The sequence below is a fragment of the Oryctolagus cuniculus genome, chromosome 5 (genome assembly GCF_964237555.1).
Source record: "Oryctolagus cuniculus chromosome 5, mOryCun1.1, whole genome shotgun sequence".
In the NCBI taxonomy this organism is placed as follows: Eukaryota; Metazoa; Chordata; class Mammalia; order Lagomorpha; family Leporidae; genus Oryctolagus; species Oryctolagus cuniculus.
In genome coordinates this window covers 184,174-209,972 of record NC_091436.1, presented here as the reverse complement: position 1 = coordinate 209,972, position 25,799 = coordinate 184,174, and the positions used below count along the sequence as shown (strand labels likewise).

At 50.8% G+C, this 25,799-nt stretch overlaps 1 protein-coding gene across 50 annotated transcripts in view; it reads left to right on the top strand.

Moving 5' to 3' along the window:
- FAM120B (family with sequence similarity 120 member B) overlaps nt 1-25,799 on the top strand; it is a 70,741-nt gene that overhangs the window by 25,028 nt on the left and 19,914 nt on the right. For 43 of the 50 annotated variants that reach the window (XR_011388894.1, XR_011388895.1, XR_011388896.1 and 40 more), the window contains 3 exons: nt 6,457-6,637; nt 18,295-18,396; nt 25,022-25,194. Coding sequence is in view for 29 of the 50 variants with exons in the window: in XM_070074543.1 (XP_069930644.1) it covers nt 6,457-6,637; nt 18,295-18,396; nt 25,022-25,194 (456 nt within the window). In the remaining 21 variants the exon portion in view is untranslated. The remainder of the gene's footprint in view (nt 1-6,456; nt 6,638-18,294; nt 18,397-25,021; nt 25,195-25,799) is intronic. The other 7 variants (XR_011388893.1, XM_070074535.1, XM_070074531.1 and 4 more) reach the window with 1 other exon arrangement.

The window sequence follows — 25,799 nt, the reverse complement described above, 5'->3', positions numbered from 1 at the left end:
TGGATGTGCCCACCCTAATCTGATATGGTCATATTGGAGTGTGTATTCACAGGGGATCTACAGGAACCGTGTGTTGACTGCCTGTTGTAGTCATGGCCCCGATCTGACAGGATCATGGTTGACAGCTCGGGGTCTGCTGGGGACTGTGTGTTGACTGTATGCAGTGGTCACTTATGGTGGAAGGACACAGCACAGTAGCCTGTGATTCTGGTTAGGACATATACCATGTATGGGTAAGCTCACATCGTGCCCTATACTTGATGTCATCACGTGACCGTGACAGAAAAGAGCTGCAGGAATTGGAAGGAGAGAGAATGCCGCAGGTTCAGGTACCAGGAGAGTTTCCCTCAAAGAAGTAGACCTGTACCTTAATGGGACCAAGACTTGCTTGAATAGGCAAAGATGGGGGGAGGGGGATCATTGGAGCCTTAGACATGTAGCTTTGGCATCCATGCCATCTTGGGCCCAGGTAGACAGACTGGAGCATGACCTTTGAAGGGAGAAGAGGGAGGAAAAATGGGAAAAGGTAAACTGAAGCTGGATTGTGGAGATCTTTATGTTGCCACGCTGGGGATTTGGACTCAATTCTGAAAGTACTGCAGAACCTGTGAAGGTTTTTGGTAGAGTGTTACTATTTATTAAGCCTCTATTTCATTCTCAGTTCTGTGCCAGACACATTGCACCTTACTTGATCCTCTCAGCCATCCTGTGAGATAGGTATCATCCTTACAGGTAAACGTCAGGGCCTTGTGAATAGCCCAAAGGCCTCAACTAATTCAAAACCAAGCTGAGGATCTAACCCCAAACCTTTCTGTGTTCCCAGAGCCACGAGTACCACCCTCTTCCAGGCTACCGACCTCATCCCTTCCACTTTTCACAAGCAACCTTCTTTTTTTAAAAAAAAAAATTTTTTTTTTATTTTTTATCTTTTTTTTATTAGATAGAGTTAGACAGTGAGAGAGAGAGAGAGACAGAGAAAGGTCTTCCTTCCGTTGGTTCACCCCCCCAAATGGCTGCTATGGCCGAAGCTACACCGATCCGAAGCCAGGAGTCAGGTGCTTCCTCCTGGTCTCCCAAGTAGGTGCAGAGGCCCAGGGACTTGAGCCATCCTCCACTGCCTTCCTGAGCCACAGCAGAGAGCTGGACTGGAAGAGGAGCAACCAGGACTAGAACCCGGTGCCACAGGCGGAGGATTATAAAGTGAGCCACGGCACCAGCCCCATAAACTTTTTTTTTTTTTTTTTTTTTTTTTTTTTTTTTACTAAGAGGGATAATGTATTTAGTTGTTCATTAACAGTCAGGGCTATGCTGATCAAGCCACCATTTCCCATAGTGTCCACCTCACTCCAACAGGTTTCCCTCTTGGTGTTCAGTCAGTCGTCACCGATCAGGGAGAACATATGGTATTTGTCCCTTTGGGACTGGCTTATTTCACTCAGCATGATGGTTTCCAGATTCCTCCATTTTGTTGCAAATGACTGGATTTCGTTGTTTCTTACTGCGGTATAGTATTCTAAAGAGTACATATCCCATAATTTCTTTATCCAGTCTATCGTTGATGGGCATTTAGGTTGGTTCCAGGTCTTAGCTATTGTGAATTGAGCTGCAATAAACATTAGGGTGCAGACCTCTTTTTTGTTTGCCAATTTAAATTCCTTTGGGTAAATTCCAAGGAGTGGGATGGCTGGGTCGAACGGTAGGGTTATCTTCAGGTTTCTGAGGAATCTCCAGACTGACTTCTTCTTCTGAGAAGAAGCCCCATAAACTTTTATTTAATAAATATAAATTTTGAAAGTACAACTTTTGGATTATAGCAGTTTTTGCCTCCATAACCTCTCTCCCACCTGCAAACCATCCCCTCTCCTTCTTCCTCTCCCATCCCATTCTTCATTAAGATTCATTTTTAATTATCTTTATATACAAAAGATCAGCTTTGTATATACTAAGTAAAGATTTCAACAGTTTGCACCCACGCAGAAACACAAAGTGTAAAATACTGTTTGAGTAGTAGTTTTACCGTTAATTCTCATAGTACAGCACATTAAGGACAGAGATCCTTCATGAGGAGTAAGTGCACAGTGACTCTGTTGTTGATTTAACAATTGACACTCTTCTTTATAATGTTGGTGATCACCTGAGGCTCTTGTCATGAGCTGCCAGGGCTATGGAGGCCTCTTGAGTTCACAAACTCTGACCTTATTTAGACAGGCCATAATCAAAGTGGAAGTTCTCTCCTCCCTTCAGAGAAGGGTACCTCCTTCTTTGATGGCCCATTCTTTCCGCTGGGATCTCACAGAGATGTTTCATTTAGGTCATTTTTTGCAACAGTGTCTTGGCTTTCCATGCCTGAGAAACTCTCATGGGCTTTTTACCCTGATCCGAGTGCCTTGAGGGCTGATTCTGAGGCCAGAGTTTAGGGCATCTGCCACTTTATGAGTCTCGAACAGCCTTCTGACCCTTGATACTTGCACCTGTTAAACAGTTCTGAAATCTGTGCATTGTCCATTTCTACCACCTTCATGCAAGCTGTGTCACACTGGATTGTGGCAGCAGTTTGCAAGAAATCTGCATGCATTTGCTGTGGGGCATACAGAAATAAAACCTGGCTTTGCATTTTGAAACTCTTAGGACAAAACCAGTAACCTAAACTGGCCCACTGCATCTCCAGCTTCCCTCATCTTCCTACAGTCCTCATGGCCCCGCGCGTACCCTTCCCCACAGGGACAGCTTCTTCACTCCTGCTGGTCTCTCCTACACAGCTGAGATGTGTCTCAGACTCTGCGCTGCTCCTTGTGAACACTCCTGGTATCTCTGTGCCACTTCATGTTTGTGTGTCCGTCGTCTTTCCTGCTAGACTGCAGTGCTGAGGGGCAGGACCCGGCTTCATTTTCCCTGCACTGAGTTCCCTCCTGCCCAGCGCACTGTGTCTCATAGTGGCTGCCATTGCATGCTTGTTGAATGAATCATTCCCTTCTCTCCTCAGCAGCCTCTCCCCTGTCTCCTGTACGAGGTGCAGATCTCTCGTGTCTCTAAGAACATTTCACCTGGTAGGTGAGCTGACTCAGGCGTGCAGGTGGTAAGCAGCTGGTATCAGAGTTGCAGGTGAAGAAGTATTGAGTTACACAAGGATGACCTCTGCCTGGAGGTTCTGGAAGCACTTTGTGGAGGAGAGAGCCTTGTGGGAGGCTGGAGGGAGGGAGGGAGCAGTGGGCTTCCAGGTAAAAGTGATGGCCGCGGTGGGGTGCATGGTGAGGGGTTGGTTGGGAAGACAGTGGTATTGTGGCAAGGAGTGTGCAGAACAAGCGGACAAGCACCGCATCTACTTTGCCGGAACACTTGCAGAGTGGGTGTGGGAAAACTGGCTTACTGTTGATCAGAGAGTGGTGTTTGCCCTCAACTGTGTGTTTCTGTAGTGGTTCAGTTATCGAATGCTGCTCCTCACGTGGGGGCAGAGGCTCGCTGACCCCCACTGTCATACGCAGTGACTCTCGGCAAAGTCCTGGCCACCCTCCCTGCTGCCCCGAGGTTTCTTGGTCCTGAGGGAGGTGAGACAGTTGGGATCGGTAGTCCAGAGCCTGAAAGGGAGGAAACTGCTGAGGCCACTGTGTAAAGTCTGACGTCAAACGCAGGCCTAGGCAGCAGCTGAGCCGCGGTGCCTGAGCCTGGTAGGAGGCAGTCTCATCCTGTCTGCCTGGACCTGCCAGCCCCTTGACCCACTCGGCTTGTTTGGATCTGGCTTTCTCCCTTTCCTGACTGCCTCCGTCTCCTGTTTGTGTGTGGCCTTCATGTGGCCCCGTTGGGCCGTCACAGGAAGTTTCTTTGCAAACCCAGCATCATTGCCTTACAGGCCCCTCGCTTGTCCTCTGGGCCTTTGGACCAAGCGTGACTCTTGGCCAGATCACATCCACCTTCTCTGCACTACCCTGTCTCATCCAGTTCCCTGCCATTGGGTCTGTAACAGACTAGGTCAGACCACAGAGGATACATACATGAGGACAGCACTTAGGACTGCATTTTGCGCTTTCTGAGGAACCCTGGGGTGTGTTTCAGCGGGGGAGTGAGGGTGTGGTGCTGCAGCTCAGGTGAGAGACGGTGGGGGTAGGCCGAAACCTTCCTCTGGGAGATCCGCCTTGCCATGGGTCTGAAGCCCTGAGCACTGGGGCGGAGCTGCCATTAGCCAGGGCTCACAGGGAGGAGATTCACAGAGTTCCTTCCTGTGTGGCACTCGGACGTGCCCATGCAGGGGAGGTAGGCCTTGAGTCCTGTTGGGAACAGGAGGTAGACGTATGGAAGTCACCTGTTTGCATGGCCAAGAACATGTAGAAGATTATGAGGGATGGAGGCTCGGGCATGGGCGGAAGAAGAGCAGAGAGGAGCCCAGCCAGAGGCCGAGGAGGCAGTGGTGAGAATGAGAAGTGGTCAGCAGTGAAGTGCTGTGGAGGTGAAGGCAGGACAGGCCCAGACAGGCCGCTGGGTTGAGTGTGCAGGCCGTGTTGGATTTGAGGAGAGCTGGATGGGGGAGGGGCAGATTTGCAGGAAAGTTGCCCTGGTCAGTGAGGAGCTCAGGTGTGACCTTTGTGGGCAGGAGGGGATTGTCCCCCAACCCAGCTGTGTCTTTGAAAACAATCTTAATTTTCCTATGAAAATCTGTTACCACACCCAGTTGCCCTGGAGCTGCTGGGGTAGGAAAACTGTCCACAGCTACCTCCCTGTGCCTGCTTCAATCCGACATCTGGGAAAATCACTTAGATGTAAAATAATTTCTGTGGATTTTGTAGTGCTGGATAAACTGGATTTGCTTAGAATTGTAAAAGTAGGCGCCTGTTAGGTTTGTGCGAGTGCGGGTTGCTGTGTGTGTGCTCAGGGATTAGATGTAATTGAGGAGCACTTAGTGACACCTAAACATCCAGAAAAGAATGTCCTCTCTCAAGTTCTGTACAGTTGCCAAAATTAAAGACTGCTTAGTAGGGGAAATACCATTTTTAAAAAAGATTTATTTGAGAGGCAGAGGCAGAGAGAGAGATCTTCCATACACTAGTTCACTCCCCAGAAGGCCGCAGTGGCTGGAGCTGAGCCAATCCAAAGCCAGGAACTTCTTCCAGGTCTCCCCTATGGGTGCAGGGGCTCAAGGACTGGCCATCCTCTTCTGCTTTCCCAAGCCATAGCAGAGAGATGGATCAGAAGAGCTGGGACTCAAACCGGCGCCCATATGGGATGCTGGTACTGCAGGCGGCAGCTTTACCCACTACGCCACAGCGCCAGCCCCACTGCATACCATTTATCACAACTTTCTACATAAATCTGTATGAAGACTAACTCCTTGGAAATAAGAAGAAGAAAAATAAAACAGCTGTGGCAAGGGGAGTAGGAAGTGAGCACAGTGATCCTGCTGTGAAAGTCCCTGAGGCAAGGGACACTGAGTGTGTCAGTGCTGCTCCTTGGCTGTGCTACAGAAACCTGACCTACAGCTGCTGGCAGGTCTGCCTCGGGTTGAAGGAAAAGATCGACGTTTTGTCAGACTCTGAGAGGGGCAGGATGGTTCTAACCGGCGGGCGAGCACCCAACCTCAGCAAGTGCTGACTTCTGCAGTCCTCACAGCAGCCCTGGGAGGTTCTGTCAGACCCACTGTGGAGAACACATGGGGCAGAGATGAAGTCTGCAGTCCAGAGAGGTCCGTAACCAGGCCCACTCTTCAGTGAGACGGACAGTCGGGCCTCCCAGTGATCCTCCTGCCACGTGGGAGAGTGCTTCTGATCTGCACACCCACAGGCCCACGGGTGCCAGCCCTGTCCTGGCCCTGGGCTCTGCTCCATACGTGATGATGCAGTGGGGCAGCTTCTGAGCTGGGTCCTAAGGCAGTGAGTTTAGTTTTGTTTGGGGAGGAAGGAAGGGTTTATGGAGAAGGTGACACCTCAGACGACTCATAAGGGAGAAGAGGATGACGAGGTGTGAGGTTGGGAGAGTGGAGGGGAGCAGCATTCTGGATGGGGTGCGTTTTCAGGGAGCACAAGGGAGGCAGAGAGGGTGCTGGGAGCAGTGAAGACGCCCCATCAGCCTGGAGTGTGGTGCCTGCTGTGGGTGCACAGGTGTGCAGAGAGGGCATTGGGCCTTACAGCAAGGCCTCGGACGTTGTGGGGTATCACCATGCAAACGCTGTGAGGATCTGTTTCCAAGAAGACAGTGTACAGGTGGAGGGTGGGTTGGAGGGGGAGGGGCCGCTGGTGCTGGGGGAAGATGCTGCTGAGCTGATAGGAAGAAAAGCAGCAGAAATACAGTTTTGAGCCTGGTAGCCCAAAAGACAATTCAGTGCCAGCTTGAAGTTGAGTTTGAAGGACACTCCCTTGCATGTCTGAGTGCCTTAAAAACACTGGGCTGTGATGAAAGGTGTTGACTGTTTCTGTCTGAAGATGACTGTTTTGTTTTCAAAGAGAATCAGTTGTATTTAACCTTTGACAGATTGCTCGAACACATCACGTGCAAGGAGAAAGCTACCTGGTGTATAATATCCTGAGCAGCGGTGAGATCGAGTGCAGCAACACCTTAGAGGACGAGCTGGACCAGGCCCTTCCCAGCCAGGCCTTCATCTACCGCCCCGTGCGGCAGCGTGTCTACTCCCTCTTGCTGGGAGGCAGTGAAGGTGAGGATCACAGGGAAGCCACTGGGAGCTCGACTGAGACACTGGCCAGATGGACAGATACTTTCAGGACACAGAGATAGCTAAATGAGATTGTTCCTCTGTTAGATCTGTAACAGAATACAACTCACATATGTAAAAAACTAAGGATAAGTGCCATGGGACATCTATACCTAATTAACAAGTAGTCAGTCCCTTTTCATTAAAAGAAGAGTGCATGTTTCTATAAAATGTCAGATTGTTATACCTTAAGGATTTGTGCTTCTTAAAGAATGACACCCTTTTATCCTATAGGACTACAGGGGATGTGTGTTACTAGGTGAAGATGGTGTCTACTTAGTCCCCCTCACAATGTGATTTTTATAAAACAGTTTTACAAAGTCTAGTACATAATACTTTAAAATATAAACACAATTTTTTCTTTGGAGATTTGTAATTAAGCTCAGGTGTTTCTCGAGGGTGCGTGTGCTCCATTGCATGCTGAGCAGCAAGAGCAGAGGAGGCACGTCAAGGGCCAGCGGGGTGCAGCCCAGGGCCCTTCCAGCACAGGGGATGGAGTCGGGGCCAGCATCGTTGCGCAGCTGGTGAAGCCACCGCTTGTGGTTCTCTTCCTGTACCAGTGTGGCTGGTTCAATTCCTAGCTGCTCTGCTACTGTTCCAACAGCAGAAAATGGCCCAGATAGCTGGGTCCCTTCCACCCATTTGGGGGATCAGAATCTAGCCTCCAGCTGCAGCCTGCCCCAGCCCTGGCTGTTGTCATCTGGGAAGTGGACCAGCAGATGGAACTCCCCCTTTCTGTTACTGTACCTTTCAAATAAATACATCTTTTTAAATTAAAAAAAAAAAAGATTAGCGTCCTATTCCCTGCGAGGGATAGTTTGGGGGGAATTAAGGGCACAGATAAGCTCCTCATGTTGGAAATCCATGTTTGGTTTCCGCACGTTGGGTCAGTCTTGTTCGTACATTGTGGCCAGGCATGATGGAAACGTGGCTAGCACACATTGGGGCAGCAGCAAAAGCCAGAGAATCCCAGTGAGAGAGTATCTGGTCCGTTTGCCCAACTGGACCCATTTTTTCCAAGTATATCAATGTTATTTTAATAGTATTCTAGGGGCCGCCGCTGTGGTGCAGTGGGTTAAAGCCCTGGCCTGAAGCACCGGCATCCCATATGGGCACCGGTTCTAGTCCCAGCTGCTCCTCTTCTGATCCTGCTCTCTGCTATGGCCTGGGAAAGCAGTAGAAGATGCCCAAGTCCTTGGGCCCCTACACCCATGTGGGAGACCCAGAAGAAGTTCCTGGCTCCTGACTTGGGACCGGTGCAGCTCTGGCTGTTGTGGCCAAATGGGGAGTGAACCAGCGGATGGAAGACCTCTCTCTCTGGCTCCACCTTTCTCTAACTCTGTCTTTCAAGTAAATAAAATAAATCTTTAAAAAAAAATAGTATTCTATTTCAGGAAGTAAGCATTTATATAATCTAGAGGTAGTGATGGGGTCATCATGTGAAACATCATCACTGTTCTTCAGGGGTAGGGTTCTCTGAACTGAGTCCTTGTTAGACTCCCGGCCTCACAGCAGGCCCTGCTTTGCTCGTGTGCGCCGCAAGAGTCAGATTCTTACCAACCTGAGGACGAAAGCACAGAAGTCAGTTCAAGCTGATTTTTTCAAAAGATTTATTTATTTACTTTGAAAGAGTTACACATAGAGAGAAGGAAAGGCAGAGAGAGAGAGAAAGAGGTCTTCCATCCAATGTTTCACTCCCCAGTTGGCTGCAATGGCCGGAGCTGCACTGTTCTAAAGCCAGGAGCTTCCTCTGGATCTCCCACATGGGTGCAGGGGCCCAAGGGCTTGGGCCATCTTCTGCTGCTTTCCCAGGCCACAGCAGAGAGCTGGACCAGAAGTGGAGCAACCGGGTCTTGAACTGGTGCCCATATGGGATGCCGACACTGCATACCCAATATGCCACAGCGCCGGCCTCCAAACTGATTGTAAAACAAGTAAAAGGACGTATGTCAGGGCTGGAACTGGGTGCAGTAGGTTAATCCTCTGCCTGCAGGCCGGCATCACATATGGGAACTATTTCCAGTCCTGGCAGCTCCACTTCTGATCCAACTCTCTGCTGTGGCCTGGGAGAGCAGTGGAGGATGGCCTAAGTGCTTGGGCCCTTGCACCTGTGTGGGAGACATGGAGGAGGCTGAAACCTTTGAAAATTATCTTTTTTTTTTTAAAAAAGATTCATTTATTTATTTGAAAGTCATAGTTACACAGAGAAAGAGAGGCATACAGAGAGAGAGGTCTTCCATCCACTGGTTCCCTCCCCAGTTGAATTGTGGCATTTAATAGATAATTTTAGGGGTCGGTGCTGTGGCGAAGCGGGTGGAGCCACCGCCTGTGGTGCCAGCATCCCATATGGGTGCCGGTTCTAGTCCCGGCTGCTCCTCTTCCGATCCAGCTCTCTGCTGTGGCCTGGGAAAGCAGTAGAAGATGGCCCAAGTCTTTAGGTCCCTGCACCCATGTGGTAGACCTCGAAGAAGCTCCTGACTTGGGATCGACTCAGCCCCAGTCATTGCGGCCGTCTAGGGAGTGAACTAGCAGATGGAAGACTGACCTCTCTGTCTCTACCTCTCTCTGTAACTCTGTCTTTCAAGTAAATAAAATAAATCTTTAAAAAAAAAAAGTTGGGTTAAATTTTTAAGGAAGTCGCTGAGGGAGACGGAGTCTCCCCTGGCAGTGGTTCTCAGTGCCCTCACCCTGGTATGTGTCCAGTGCATGTCCACTGCCATCTGTCTTTGCCAGAGAACCTGCTAGGATGCTGCTTTGTTGCCCAGTTGTATATTTATCAAGTCTTCCCCCTGAAAACCTCTCTGTGTCCTCTTTATTGTTGATTTGTTGTTTTGCTGTAGACAGAATTTTGCGTGGTTTGTTGCTGACTCTTCTGGCTGCTGCTCTGTCTTGGGAGGTGGCAGTGGTCAAGGTCATTCTTATTCCTGTTCCCTTTATTGAAGTTTCTTTTTTTCCTGTTGAAGAGTTTTCTCTCGATTAAGGTTAGTGGGTTTTGGAGTGGTTTACTTTGTTTTACCATGTGAAGTTTTTGAGCTTCTTGAATCTGTTTTTATTTCCTATCAGATTTGAAAAATTGAGCATTATTTCATCAGATTTTTCTCTCACCTCTCCTGCTGGACTGTTTATTGACTTCTGTTCATAAGGGGCCCACATACTTTTGTTTATTCTCATATCAAGTCTTTTTTTATTATAAGCTGGAATATTCTAGATCCTGTGAGGAATGTCAAACTGTGTTCTGCCAGGCAGTTGGTCGACCTGTATGTACTCTCAGGCCTTGCCTGCGAGCTTCCCCAGGGTCTGTCCTAACCTTGACCCCAGAGCTAGCCTAACCCTGCTGTGGGGCCTCTAAGCCAAATCACCCGAGCACCTGGGCGTTGAAGGAGGCAGACCCTAGCCAAATGATTACATAGAAAGAAGACGTTATTTTTTTAATTATTAAAAAAACTCCATCTTTTTTTTAATATATGTGAAATTAAGGCTGAGTTGAATGTGTTCACAGATCTTAATTTGTGCACATCTGGTCTGGCTTTGAGGTGGGAACAGGGCTTCTGCTCTCAGGAGTGCTCTGTGGTTGCATTTGCAGCGCCCCAGCAGCGTGCTGTCATTGAGGGCCTGATCTCTGAACCAAGACCTAAGTGAAAGTCAGAAGCAAGGGCAGCCTGAGAGGTCAGCCTCAGGGAGCAGAGAGTTCTAGACCAGTGGACGCTGTGTGCAAAGGTGGAGCCAAGAACAACCTTGGTGTGAAGACTGTGGTCCCGCAGCTTTGCTGGAACATGAGGTGTGAGTCTGTGCCAGTTCTCTGTGGGGTCCCCAGACACACCCCAGCCCAGACTGCTGAGTCAGATGCCCTAGCGTGGAGATGTGGGAGCCTCCCGGACAAAGGGCAGGGTGTGGCAGATGCCTTGGTCAACACGTGTGCTCCAGGCCTTAGGCAGCTCATGAGGGAGGGTGATCTGACAGCAGCCTTATCACACTTGCAGCCTCCTTTTACGGCGCAGAGTGACTTGACTCAGGAGGAACCTAAGGACTGGAAGTGGCCAGGGTCTGTTCCAGCTGACCTGGGCAGGAGACAGCTGTGCCAGCACCAGGCCATAGTGCCTGCTGGTTCCCTAGGTACACAGTATGGGAACGGCACAGCCAGGAAGCTGAAAGTACCTCCACAAGTTAGAGAACAGGGTAAGAAAAGGCACTAGGGGGAAATGGTGAAGCCAGCCTCGGGTAGGCTGGTTCTGAGGCACTGTGGGAAGAGCATAGCATAGTGGTTGGAAGTAGTGGTCCCAGCTGTCTTTACTGAGAGATCCCTGCCTGCAACAGGTCTGCTGCTGACTGCTGTGTGGAGGTGGCACTGTTCTGACTGCTGTGTGGAGATGGCACTGTTCTGACTGCTGTGTGGAGATGGTACTTTGCTGACTGCTGTGTGGAGGTGGCACTGTTCTGACTGCTGTGTGGAGATGGTACTTTGCTGACTGCTGTGTGGAGGTGGTACTTTGCTGACTGCTGTGTGGAGGTGGCACTGTTCTGACTGCTATGTGGAGATGGTACTGTTCTGACTGCTGTGTGGAGGTGGCACTGTTCTGACTGCTGTGTGGAGATGGCACTGTTCTGACTGCTGTGTGGAGATGGCACTGTTCTGACTGCTGTGTGGAGGTGGCACTGTTTTGACTGATGTTTGGAGATGGTACTGTTCTGACTGCTTTGTTTAGATGGTACCGTTCTGACTGCTGTGTGGAGGTGGCACTGTTCTGACTGCTGTGTGGAGGTGGTACTTTGCTGACTGCTATGTGGAGATGGTACTGTTCTGACTGCTGTGTGGAGATGGCACTGTTCTGACTGCTGTGTGGAGATGGTACTTTGCTGACTGCTGTGTGGAGGTGGCACTGTTCTGACTGCTGTGTGGAGGTGGTACTTTGCTGACTGCTGTGTGGAGGTGGCACTGTTCTGACTGCTGTGTGGAGGTGGTACTTTGCTGACTGCTGTGTGGAGGTGGCACTGTTCTGACTGCTGTGTGGAGGTGGCACTGTTCTGACTGCTGTGTGGAGGTGGTACTTTGCTGACTGCTGTGTGGAGATGGTACTGTTCTGACTGCTGTGTGGAGGTGGTACTTTGCTGACTGCTGTGTGGAGGTGGCACTGTTCTGACTGCTGTGTGGAGGTGGCACTGTTCTGACTGCTGTGTGGAGATGGTACTTTGCTGACTGCTGTGTGGAGGTGGCACTGTTCTGACTGCTGTGTGGAGGTGGCACTGTTCTGACTGCTGTGTGGAGGTGGTACTTTGCTGACTGCTGTGTGGAGGTGGCACTGTTCTGACTGCTGTGTGGAGGTGGTACTTTGCTGACTGCTGTGTGGAGATGGCACTGTTCTGACTGCTGTGTGGAGGGCACTGTTCTGACTGCTGTGTGGAGGTGGCACTGTTCTGACTGCTATGTGGAGATGGCACTGTTCTGACTGCTGTGTGGAGGTGGCACTGTTCTGACTGCTGTGTGGAGGTGGTACTTTGCTGACTGCTGTGTGGAGGTGGCACTGTTCTGACTGCTGTGTGGAGGTGGCACTGTTCTGACTGCTGTGTGGAGATGGTACTTTGCTGACTGCTGTGTGGAGGTGGCACTGTTCTGACTGCTGTGTGGAGATGGCACTGTTCTGACTGCTGTGTGGAGGTGGCACTGTTCTGACTGCTGTGTGGAGGTGGTACTTTGCTGACTGCTGTGTGGAGGTGGCACTGTTCTGACTGCTGTGTGGAGATGGTACTTTGCTGACTGCTGTGTGGAGGTGGCACTGTTCTGACTGCTGTGTGGAGATGGTACTTTGCTGACTGCTGTGTGGAGGTGGCACTGTTCTGACTGCTGTGTGGAGGTGGTACTTTGCTGACTGCTGTGTGGAGGTGGCACTGTTCTGACTGCTGTGTGGAGATGGTACTTTGCTGACTGCTGTGTGGAGGTGGCACTGTTCTGACTGCTGTGTGGAAGTGGTACTTTGCTGACTGCTGTGTGGAGATGGTACTTTGCTCACTGCTGTGTGGAGGTGGCACTGTTCTGACTGCTGTGTGGAGGTGGTACTTTGCTGACTGCTATGTGGAGATGGTACTGTTCTGACTGCTGTGTGGAGATGGCACTGTTCTGACTGCTGTGTGGAGATGGTACTTTGCTGACTGCTGTGTGGAGGTGGCACTGTTCTGACTGCTGTGTGGAGGTGGTACTTTGCTGACTGCTGTGTGGAGGTGGCACTGTTCTGACTGCTGTGTGGAGATGGCACTGTTCTGACTGCTGTGTGGAGGTGGCACTGTTCTGACTGCTGTGTGGAGGTGGTACTTTGCTGACTGCTGTGTGGAGGTGGCACTGTTCTGACTGCTGTGTGGAGATGGCACTGTTCTGACTGCTGTGTGAAGGTGGCACTGTTCTGACTGCTGTGTGGAGATGGCACTGTTCTGACTGCTGTGTGGAGGTGGCACTGTTCTGACTGCTGTGTGGAGGTGGTACTTTGCTGACTGCTGTGTGGAGGTGGCACTGTTCTGACTGCTGTGTGGAGATGGTACTTTGCTGACTGCTGTGTGGAGGTGGCACTGTTCTGACTGCTGTGTGGAGATGGTACTTTGCTGACTGCTGTGTGGAGGTGGCACTGTTCTGACTGCTGTGTGGAAGTGGTACTTTGCTGACTGCTGTGTGGAGATGGTACTTTGCTCACTGCTGTGTGGAGGTGGCACTGTTCTGACTGCTGTGTGGAGGTGGTACTTTGCTGACTGCTATGTGGAGATGGTACTGTTCTGACTGCTGTGTGGAGATGGCACTGTTCTGACTGCTGTGTGGAGATGGTACTTTGCTGACTGCTGTGTGGAGGTGGCACTGTTCTGACTGCTGTGTGGAGGTGGTACTTTGCTGACTGCTGTGTGGAGGTGGCACTGTTCTGACTGCTGTGTGGAGATGGCACTGTTCTGACTGCTGTGTGGAGGTGGCACTGTTCTGACTGCTGTGTGGAGGTGGTACTTTGCTGACTGCTGTGTGGAGGTGGCACTGTTCTGACTGCTGTGTGGAGATGGCACTGTTCTGACTGCTGTGTGAAGGTGGCACTGTTCTGACTGCTGTGTGGAGATGGTACTTTGCTGACTGCTGTGTGGAGGTGGCACTGTTCTGACTGCTGTGTGGAGGTGGTACTTTGCTGACTGCTGTGTGGAGGTGGCACTGTTCTGACTGCTGTGTGGAGATGGTACTTTGCTGACTGCTGTGTGGAGGTGGCACTGTTCTGACTGCTGTGTGGAGATGGTACTTTGCTGACTGCTGTGTGGAGGTGGCACTGTTCTGACTGCTGTGTGGAGGTGGTACTTTGCTGACTGCTGTGTGGAGGTGGCACTGTTCTGACTGCTGTGTGGAGATGGCACTGTTCTGACTGCTGTGTGGAGGTGGCACTGTTCTGACTGCTGTGTGGAGGTGGTACTTTGCTGACTGCTGTGTGGAGGTGGCACTGTTCTGACTGCTGTGTGGAGATGGCACTGTTCTGACTGCTGTGTGAAGGTGGCACTGTTCGGACTGCTGTGTGGAGATGGCACTGTTCTGACTGCTGTGTGGAGGTGGCACTGTTCTGACTGCTGTGTGGAGGTGGTACTTTGCTGACTGCTGTGTGGAGGTGGCACTGTTCTGACTGCTGTGTGGAGATGGTACTTTGCTGACTGCTGTGTGGAGGTGGCACTGTTCTGACTGCTGTGTGGAGATGGCACTGTTCTGACTGCTGTGTGGAGGGCACTCTTCTGACTGCTGTGTGGAGGTGGTACTTTGCTGACTGCTGTGTGGAGGTGGCACTGTTCTGACTGCTGTGTGGAGGTGGCACTGTTCTGACTGCTGTGTGGAGATGGTACTTTGCTGACTGCTGTGTGGAGGTGGTACTTTGCTGACTGCTGTGTGGAGGTGGCACTGTTCTGACTGCTGTGTGGAGGTGGTACTTTGCTGACTGATGGGTGAGATCGCACTGTTCTGACTGCTGTGTGGAGGTGGCACTGTTTTGACTGATGTTTGGAGATGGTACTGTTCTGACTGCTTTGTGGAGATGGTACCATTCTGACTGCTGTGTGGAGATGGCACTGTTCTGACTGCTGTGTGGAAGTGGTACTTTGCTGACTGATGGGTGAGATGGCACTGTTGTGACTGCTGTGTGGAGGTGGCACTGTTCTGACTGCTGTGTGGAGATGGTACTGTTCTGACTGCTGTGTGGAGATGGCACTGTTCTGACTGCTGTGTGGAGATGGCACTGTTCTGACTGCTGTGTGGAAGTGGTACTTTGCTGACTGATGGGTGAGATGGCACTGTTCTGACTGCTGTGTGGAGGTGGCACTGTTCTGACTGCTATGTGGAGATGGTACTGTTCTGACTGCTGTGTGGAGATGGCACTGTTCTGACTGCTGTGTGGAGGTGGCACTGTTCTGACTGCTGTGTGGAGGTGGTACTTTGCTGACTGCTGTGTGGAGGTGGCACTGTTCTGACTGCTGTGTGGAGGTGGCACTGTTCTGACTGCTGTGTGGAGGTGGCACTGTTCTGACTGCTGTGTGGAGATGGTACTTTGCTGACTGCTGTGTGGAGGTGGCACTGTTCTGACTGCTGTGTGGAGGTGGTACTTTGCTGACTGCTGTGTGGAGGTGGCACTGTTCTGACTGCTGTGTGGAGGTGGTACTTTGCTGACTGCTGTGTGGGGGTGGCACTGTTCTGACTGCTGTGTGGAGATGGTACTTTGCTGACTGCTGTGTGGAGGTGGCACTGTTCTGAGTGCTGTGTGGAGGTGGTACTTTGCTGACTGCTGTGTGGAGGTGGCACTGTTCTGACTGCTGTGTGGAGATGGTACTTTGCTGACTGCTGTGTGGAGGTGGCACTGTTCTGACTGCTGTGTGGAGGTGGTACTTTGCTGACTGCTATGTGGAGATGGTACTGTTCTGACTGCTGTGTGGAGATGGCACTGTTCTGACTGCTGTGTGGAGATGGTACTTTGCTGACTGCTGTGTGGAGGTGGCACTGTTCTGACTGCTGTGTGGAGGTGGTACTTTGCTGACTGCTGTGTGGAGGTGGCACTGTTCTGACTGCTGTGTGGAGATGGCACTGTTCTGACTGCTGTGTGGAGGTGGCACTGTTCTGACTGCTGTGTGGAGGTGGCACTGTTCTGACTGCTGTGTGGAGATGGCACTGTTCTGACTGCTGTGTGGAGATGGCACTGTTCTGACTGCTGTGTGGAGATGGCACTGTTCTGACTGCTGTGTGGAGGTGGTACTTTGCTGACTGCTGTGTGGAGGTGGCACTGTTCTGCCTGCTGTGTGGAGGTGGCACTGTTCTGACTGCTGTGTGGAGGTGGCACTGTTCTGACTGCTGTGTGGAGGTGGCACTGTTCTGACTGCTGTGTGGAGATGGCACTGTTCTGACTGCTGTGTGGAGGTGGCACTGTTCTGACTGCTGTGTGGAGGTGGTACTTTGCTGACTGCTGTGTGGAGGTGGCACTGTTCTGACTGCTGTGTGGAGATGGCACTGTTCTGACTGCTGTGTGGAGGTGGCACTGTTCTGACTGCTGTGTGGAGGTGGCACTGTTCTGACTGCTGTGTGGAGATGGCACTGTTCTGACTGCTGTGTGGAGATGGCACTGTTCTGACTGCTGTGTGGAGGTGGTACTTTGCTGACTGCTGTGTGGAGGTGGCACTGTTCTGACTGCTGTGTGGAGGTGGCACTGTTCTGACTGCTGTGTGGAGGTGGCACTGTTCTGACTGCTTTGTGGAGATGGCACTGTTCTGACTGCTGTGTGGAGGTGGCACTGTTCTGACTGCTGTGTGGAGGTGGCACTGTTCTGACTGCTGTGTGGAGATGGTACTTTGCTGACTGCTGTGTGGAGGTGGCACTGTTCTGACTGCTGTGTGGAGATGGCACTGTTCTGACTGCTGTGTGGAGATGGCACTGTTCTGACTGCTGTGTGGAGGGCACTGTTCTGACTGCTGTGTGGAGGTGGTACTTTGCTGACTGCTGTGTGGAGGTGGCACTGTTCTGACTGCTGTGTGGAGGTGGCACTGTTCTGACTGCTGTGTGGAGATGGTACTTTGCTGACTGCTGTGTGGAGGTGGCACTGTTCTGACTGCTGTGTGGAGGTGGTACTTTGCTGACTGATGGGTGAGATCGCACTGTTCTGACTGCTGTGTGGAGGTGGCACTGTTTTGACTGATGTTTGGAGATGGTACTGTTCTGACTGCTTTGTGGAGATGGTACCGTTCTGACTGCTGTGTGGAGATGGCACTGTTCTGACTGCTGTGTGGAAGTGGTACTTTGCTGACTGATGGGTGAGATGGCACTGTTGTGACTGCTGTGTGGAGGTGGCACTGTTCTGACTGCTATGTGGAGATGGTACTGTTCTGACTGCTGTGTGGAGATGGCACTGTTCTGACTGCTGTGTGGAGGGCACTGTTCTGACTGCTGTGTGGAGATGGTACTTTGCTGACTGCTGTGTGGAGGTGGCACTGTTCTGACTGCTGTGTGGAGGTGGCACTGTTCTGACTGCTGTGTAGAGGTGGCACTGTTCTGACTGATGTTTGGAGATGGTACTGCTCCTGACTGTTGTGTGGAGGTGGCACTGCAGCTGACGAATGTGTGGAGATGGCATTTTTCTAACTGTTGTGTGGAGGTAGCACTGTTGCCTGCCTGTCACGTTGTGAGGACTGCTTGAGAGGTCTGCTCACAGCAACCTTGAGGGGCGACTGCTCCTGTGTTCCTAGCGTAGTTGTCTAGAGCTCAGGAGAGGGGTGGGGCCATCAGCCTTTGTGGTCTAGGGTAGTGAAGGAGTACACCAGGGCAGCTTTGCCAAGAAGACAAGATGGAGGCCAGGTAGGGAGGCCCCAGAGGGGACAGGAGAGACCAGGCACAGAGAAGGCAGGGCACAAGGAATGAGCAGCACCCATTGCATTTCACAGCCAGGCGGCCGTTGGTCGTTGCCGGCGCTTGCAGAGCTGTTTGGGGGCCAATGAGGGAATGAGCAGGCGAAGTCCCCTTCTTTGAGGTGAGGGCTCCGGAGCAGCAGCAGAGGACTTGGAGCCCAAGGGGTGTGCTCGTTAAGTGCCCAGCAAGAGGCTTGGGAGGCAGAAGGGCTAGCGGCAGAGTGGTTTCTGGGGATGGAATCCGAGGACTTGGGGCAGCTGATGTAGTAGGATGGGCGGCAGCACTCCTGTTTCTGGCATTGCGTCTCCTTCACACCAGCTCTGTGGCATGAGGGAGCTGAAGTCAGGGAGTTCTTAGGGCCATTGCTAATCTAGCACAGACGTGCCTTTGTTCTACATTGTTTCTACCAGGTCTTTGAATATCTCACCTAGTAAGTTTTCAAGCTGTTTGAAGTAGAAAGTTGAAGACCAGCAAGGACTCATATTCTAGCTGTTTTTTCTGCAGTTGTCTGGAGCAGAGGGATGGGTCAGGGATACTGTAGACACCCTCAGGCCAATTACGTAAGGCAGGGCTTCTGTTGGAAGGAGCTGACTTTCTTCGGTTTGGAGAGGGCACCACTCCATGGGACTCAGTGTCCATGGTGTGAGAACTCATGTACGTAGCACTGAGTGGCCCTCACACATCCCAGTGTGAGCCTGCTGACCCAGCTGTCTTTACTCAGATGACACCAGCACCGGCCCGACAGTCAAGGAGTGGTTCGTGTACCCTGGGAACCCCCTGAAGCACCCAGACCTCGTCAGGCCTCTGCCGATGACTGTTCCAGGTACAGACAGCCTCAGTCTAAGCCATCCACAAATGTGTTCACGGTAAGATTTAAGTCCAGGAACGGATCGTCGTGGAAGGATCTTTCATTCCAGCCCTGGCCCGGAGTGAGTGAGTGTCTGTCTAGTAAGGCCGTCGAACTGCACAGTCTGTTCTGAGCTCTGCCTTCCACACCCTGTCCACAGCCCACAGTCGTCCCTCAGCAAACACCACTGAGGTGAGCAGCGTTGGGTTCTTGGTGCTCTGCAGGAAGCAGCTGTTGTCTCTGAAAGTCTTCTGTTCAGTTATAGACCTGGAAATGGAAGGGAAGGATGACTTAAGTTGATTGGAAAAAGAGTTTTATTTTTTATGGACAGTATCTTAAAGCACAGTGCATGGGAAGGAAACACAAAATTTGTCTACAGATGGACTGAAATAAATCCAGAGAGCAGCCTGGCCTCCTGCAACTCCCGAGTAGCTGTTGGGGCTGCTACCCATGCAGAGCCTCAAGCTGCAGGTTTGTTTCTAGTGTCCTGCGTCACTGTTTGAGAGAGCAGGTATTTTCTGAAATGTTGATACTCCGCTGTCACCCCACCTCCCCCAGGTGAGTGTGTGGTTGGCCTCATGTGTCTAAGCGCTGTGAGGAGGCTTTCATGTAGGCGTTGTGTTGTGGAAGAAACTGAGAAGGGTGTCATAGGGAATGTTTTCTTCTGTTAATCAGTGGTAGACTCACAACTAGAAAAGTAGCTCCTACAAAGCAAATCTAAATGCAGTGACGTTTGTTCTGACAAAAAGAAAACCAAATAATTTTCCAAAAATGTTTTGTTCTGTGTGTTAATTGCTATTTTGGAATATCTATCCAAAAATAACATGGAAAAGAATTGTTAGAACCCTCACATTTGGGCTATCATTATGTTATGAATTATTATTATTATTATTATTATTATTATTATTTCTGACAGAGTTAGAGAGAGAGAGAGAGACAGAGAGAAAGGTCTTCCTTTTTCCGTTGGTTCACCCCCCAAGTGGCCACTGCAGCCGGCGCGTTGTGGCTGGCGCGCTGCATCGATCCGAAGCCAGGATCCAGGTGCTTCCTCCTGGTCTCCCATGGGGTGCAGGGCCCAAGCACTTGGGCCATCCTCCACTGCACTCCCGGGCCACAGCAGAGAGCTGGACTGGAAGAGGAGCAACCGGGACAGAATCTGGCGCCCCGACCGGGACAAGAACCCGGAGTGCCGGTGCCGCAGGCGGAGGATTAGCTTAGTGAGCTGTGGCGCCGGCCCATGTTATGGATTAATGTGTTGATAAACTCTAGCAGCCACACGGGTGTGGGAGGAGCTCCCCTGCTTGGGGTTCCAAGCCTGCCTCCCGCCTGGGAAAGGATGTGGAAGCACGTGTGGAGGAGCCTGGCTGGACAGACACAGCTGTGCCCACTGCCACGAACCTGGAACAGGACTCAAGATGAATACTCTTTCCGTGTTTTTGATAATGGCAATAAAAAAAGACAAGATTTTGAAATTTAAATACTTTTCAGTATCCTCAAGGAAAATTGCCACGTGATTATAGATTAAAGTGAAGACAGGCCACCCAGCTCCCTGCTTATGGGCTGATGGGAGGTCCTCTCCCTCGACCTGTTGGGAACCGGAAAGTGCTCTAGCTGTCTTAGGGTCTCAGGTGTCTGGGTTTTCTTTTCTGCAAAGATATTTTTTTTTCTTTTAAGATTTATTTATTTATTTGAAAGGCAGAGTTAGAGAGGGAGAGGCAGAGAAATCTTCCACCTGCTGGTTCACTCCCAAAATGGCTTCAGGGCTAGAGCTGGACCAGGCTGAAGCCAGGAGCCAGGATCTTCTTCCAGGTCTCTTTTTAAGACTTTTCTCCATTAGCACATGTGGTTTAATGTTTGCTTTCTTCAATGGCAGAAAAAAAAAACACAGATTTTTTTTTTTCAGCAAAGTGGAAAGGAGGCAGAAGACCGAAGAAAAAAATTATAAAAGCAGTTAAAAATTGGGATGGGGGAAGAATTAAAGATTGACCAGACCAGTCAATGAGCAGAAAAAGAAATCTCATTACTGGTTGCCAAGGTCTGAGTGCGTGCTGCAGCATCCCCCGTGCGATACACTGGGACTCTGTGACTGGTGGCACTGATGCCCTACAGAGACTCCGGTGGACTCCCTGCCCCTGCAGCTCTGAAAACAGGCTCAGGAGGTGCCACCAGTCATCCGGGAGCTGGGCGCTCACCACACACAGCCATGCTGGGACCTTGGCCTTGACCTTCCCTGTCTCTGGAACCTGGAGAAGTGGTTCTGTGTTGTTATGTCTTTGTTGTTGTTGTTGTTGTTTTATTTTTTTGACAGGCAGAGTGGACAGTGAGAGAGAGAAAGGTCTTCCTTTGCTGTTGGTTCACCCTCCAATGGCCGCTGCGGCCAGCGCTCTGTGGCCGGCGCACTGCGCTGATCCGATGGCAGGAGCCAGGTACTTCTCCTGGTCTCCCATGGGGTGCAGGGCCCAAGGACTTGGGCCATCCTCCACTGCACTCCCTGGCCGTAGCAGAGAGCTGGCCTGGAAGAGGGGCAACCGGGACAGAATCCGGCGCCCCGACCGGGACTAGAACCCGGTGTGCCGGCGCCGCAAGGCAGAGGATTAGCCTAGTGAGCCGCGGCGCCGGCTCTGTGTTGTTATGTCACTCAGGTTTTGTCATGGCAGCTTGAGTAACAGATACGAGTCTGTCTTGTTCAGATTCATTCCTGCTCATGAGTCCCATCGATGTTCCCCATCCTTGCCTACATGCATGTGTGTGCTGCCTTTAGTGTGTCATGGAAGATGTTACACCCCTCTCCCTGTACCTCGCTCAGACTTGTGTCTACACTCTGCACACGCTGACCCTGCACCTGCGCTGTGTGTTGTGAAACAGCCGTAAGTCTCTGGGGCTGCAGACTCTGTCCAGACACAGTGCGGGACGCGTAGGAAAGCTTCAGCAGCCGCACTGAGGTTTTCTGGTCCCGGCGCCTCACGTCGCTGAGACTGCTGGAGGTTTTCGTCTGGGTTCTTGATGCGTATAGGCCGAGAAAGTCTTGGCCGATCTCGCAAGTTTCTGTGTGCGGAGTGCATGTACTCCGTGAGGCGCTGCTGGCATGGCCGCCAGTCTCTGGGTCACTCCGACTACTGGGGACCCAGATGGGTAGGAGGCAGCTCAGTTGTTTTTCTCCCATTTGTGAGAGGAGTGTGGAGCTGTGCCAAATAAACGTATGTTACTTGTACATGTTAAAAGAGTCACAAGACAGGTTATTGACATACCACTTGTACACGTTAGAGTACAGGTTACATGTACACGTTGGAGTCGCAGGACAGGATATTGACAGTGGACACATGAGTCATGAGACAGATTTATCAACATGCTACATGGACATGTCAGAGTGGTGAGCTGTGTTATATGTGTGTTACCTGGACACAGTAGAGTCTTAAGAAGGGTTGCCAGCACATTGTGTGGCCATGTTAGAGTCAGGACACAGGCTATCGACATGCCAGTGCACACGTTAGTCACAAGACGGGTCATCAGTGTTCTTGTACATGCTACAGTTGTGAGACGAGGGTTGACTTTTGCACTGAAGGCTCTCTGTGGCCGTACTCAGTGTGCTTTGATTGCAGTAGAGGAGCCACGTGGTGGTGTCTCTTGGCATGCGTGATGGTGAACACCCTCCCTGTAAGCGCAGTTCCATAGCTTGAGGTGCTAAGACTGCTCTGCTCACGGCTGAATGCATGTTGCTTTATTAAACTTTATTCAGCTAGAGTGAAGAGTCACCTTACATGTGAGTGATCAGCGTTTGTATTTTGCTTTCTTGTGGCCATGGATATTTTACCAACAGAATGCTAAACAAATACTCATTTACATTGAACTTGTGAATGAAAATTTTCATACATGAACTTTAGATGAAGGTAGATGCGAGTGAAGTCTAAGACTTTCACTTCTCACATCCCCAGAGTGTACACAAACTGAACAGTTTTTGTTTTGTTTTACCCTAGAAATATGTGAGGAAAATATCTCAAAACTCCTAAGCATGATTATGTCAGCATGTTGTGTGACGGCTAGGCATCTGATGTGTCTGCCCATGTCCATGTTGGCAGCTGTGGAAGTGTAGAGTGTGCCTTGTCCCTCATGAGATATGACTGTACCCTGGCCTGCAGAGCCTGTCTGTCCTCATGGTCTCTCAGAAGCTTTTACAAATCACATACCCAGGTTTTTGACACTGATGTGTTTGGATATGATGCTGGTGGGTGGACGGAGACTGGCCAGTGTCTTGTTTAAATCTTGCTGCAAATGTCTCAACTACCCATGGAGTTCGGGTGAAAGGAAAGGCCCTCTGGTCTTTGTTTCCTGAGTCTGTCCTTAACCACAGCCAGATTGAGTGTGAGAGAGTGAGGGTGTGTGTGTGTGTGTGAGAGAGAGAGTGTACACTTGTGAGCGCCAGTGTGCACATGTGTGAGAGACCATGTGAGAGTGTGTGAGTTGTGTATGCATGTAAGATGGTATGAGTGTAGCATGTGTTAGCCTGTGTGAGGGGTCTACTGTCCTATGACAGTGTGCCCTCTAATTCTGATTAGAGTTTTGTATACACATCCAGTCTCACACATATCCACACATGCAGTCACATATATGCTTATAAAGTGCGCACACATGTTCACATTCATGCATTCACTTAAGCACTTATACACATATGCCCACACATATGCTCATACATTTGTGCTTATACACACATTCTCACACATGCACAGTCTCACATGTGTGCATACACATTATCGTGCTCACATACATGCACACACGTAAACTTGTACACATACACTCACGCAGTCTTGTGCTCCCACATACTCACACACACATGTGCACACACACATACACATTCCTTTATTCCCAACAATTTCCTTTGTGTTAGGTAGTCCCAGCCTTCACAGGTTATCACACCAGAGCCAGCCATTTTTCTTGGAGTGTATTTGTCACTAGAGGAGAGCTAACCTGAATGGTCCTTCAAAAAATTCACATGTGGACCAACGTGCCACAGTGCATTAAGCCACAGATTGTGTTGCCAACATCCCATCATTACATCACTGACTCCAGCTGTAAGAAGTGGAGAGGCTGATGGGCAGGATGTGGGGTTAAGACAGTGGAGAGGGGAGTGCAGGAGGGCTGTGTCGTGTACCCATAGCTGCTTCCTTGCAACCCCCAGAGAAGGTGCCTCCATCAGAAAACCCAGCCTCCCGTTTCCTGCCCATCTCCTGAGAAGCCCCCTCGATTCCCCTGCCCTGATTGCTGTGTTGCTGTCTTGGACTTTCAGTGTTTGACAAAACCTTTGCACGCTTGCATTGTAATTTGTTTGCATGACCTCCTGCTAGCTCTTCAGAGGCAACCAGGTGAGAAGGCGGCTGGCACGCGACTGGTCTGTTCCCTGCTGTCCGACAGTCTTCCCTGGCTGCCAAGGTCATTGCATGCCATTGCTGTCTACCAGGAAGCCGCTCGTCGGTCCCTTCCACCATGGTTGGTTCCAAGTGCATTCTGTGAACCTCCATTTTTTATATAGCCTTTTATGTGTGAGCAAGTGAAAAATAAGGACCTCACAGCTGTGTAGGTGGATATTTTTGTATGCCTGAGGAAGGACTGGCCAGCTGCATTCCAAAGTGTGGTTTTACATGGTAGCAGAATTGTGAATTATTTCTGTTTTCTTCTTTATGTTTTTCTATTTTTTAAAAAAAAAACTCTTAAAATGTCTGCCTTCTCTAGTCAGAAAAAAATGCTTTTCAAGTACTTAGTGTATGAAGTAACTGTGGTATGGAGACTCTTTGTTTACCATAGATCAGAGTTCGGCCGACTTTGTAGAGGGTCAGATAGAATCTGACGGGCTTTGCTTGGTGGGTTTCGTTTCGTGATAAACATGCGGGCCATTTCAGCCTGTGTCTGTTGCACAGCTGGGTGGCCTAACAGTGAGTCCCAGTTGCCGCGAGTGTTGGGCCGGTTTTGCCAGGGACTCGGGGGCATCCGGTCAGCTCTGGCTCCCTCCTGCCTGCCCTGAGTCTGCAGCCATGTGTCTTCACCCAGGTTTCTGACTTTTGTAATCTACATGTGTATATAAAGTACAGAAAGGAAACACCAGAAGTTAGGTTGCAGGAGCTGTGTTTGTTTCCCAGTCCACAGACGGTCTTCCTCCAAGCCATGGGGTCGGTGCAGGCCCCTCCATCAGGGTGTCTCCACAGCTGGCTGCTCTGCACTTGGGAGTTTGAAAACCACGGGTGGAAGGGGGTGTGGGTGGTGGCTGCGTGGATCTTGGCTCTGTCCTGGAGACACGTCGGGGAAGTGCTCTGGCCACAGGGCAGCATGGAGGAACAAAGCCTCTCGTTTCCCCTAAAATGTAGCCGCTAGAAAGAAGGGGAGGAGGAGGAAGTGAGACATAAATGCTGGCCCTTTTGTTGTGATTCTTAGGAAGCCGTGTTCTCGTTCACGCCCTTGGCTCCTTCGAGCTTGAAAGCCCCACGTGTGTCAGGAAGGAAGAGCCTCGTTTCCACTTATTGAATTTCTAGAGGAGTTGTATTATAACTCGCCACTGCAAAAAATAATAACACATGGAGGGGCTTTATTTTATTTATTTATTTTTTTTAACTAGGGGGAACGCCTAGTTTGAAAATATTATGGCTGAACCAAGAGCCAGAAGCTCAGGCCCGGCGCTTGGACACACTCCTAGCCTGTTTCAACCTCTCCTCCTCCAAGGAAGAGCTGCAGGCCGTCGAAAGCCCCTTTAAAGCCTTGTGCTGCCTCTTGATCTACTTGTTTGTCCAGGTAACACTGCACTGCGGGTCCAGGGGTGCAGCTTGCCCTTTGCTGCTGGTCTCATCTTGGGGGTGGTACTTAAGGATGTGCTAGGCCAGTCCGGGTCGTCTTTTTCCAATGTCTAGCCTCCTGAGGTACTCTAAAAGTAAAATGAAGGTCCTCTGGGACAGTGGCCTTGATGGCTTCACCTGTCCTGCAGGGAAGAGATCTGCTGAGCCTTGCTTCACTTCTCTCCAGCTGTGGACCCCGCTGTGCCTTCCCCAGTCTGGGCTGGGTCTGCTGCTTTGGGGTTAGGGGTGGCACCAGGACTTGACTGGAGATCTGCTGCTTCCTGGGTGGCCTCTGCCTCTGGGCTGATCACTTTGCTTTCCTAAGTCGTGTTGACTTTCAACCAAGCAAAGTCATCAGCTCCTCTCTTACTTCTAGGCTGAAACGGGAAATGGGAATGGTTACCTCCTCGTGTTCTAGGGCAGGCATGTTCTAGAAAGCACAGAGCCTAGTAAGTATCCACCAGGCCACCAGCACTTGGCCAGTGTGACCAGTGCACCACGTGCTATGGGCCATTTGACAGTCACACTGTTTTTTGTTTTATTTTAAAGATTTGTTTTACTTAT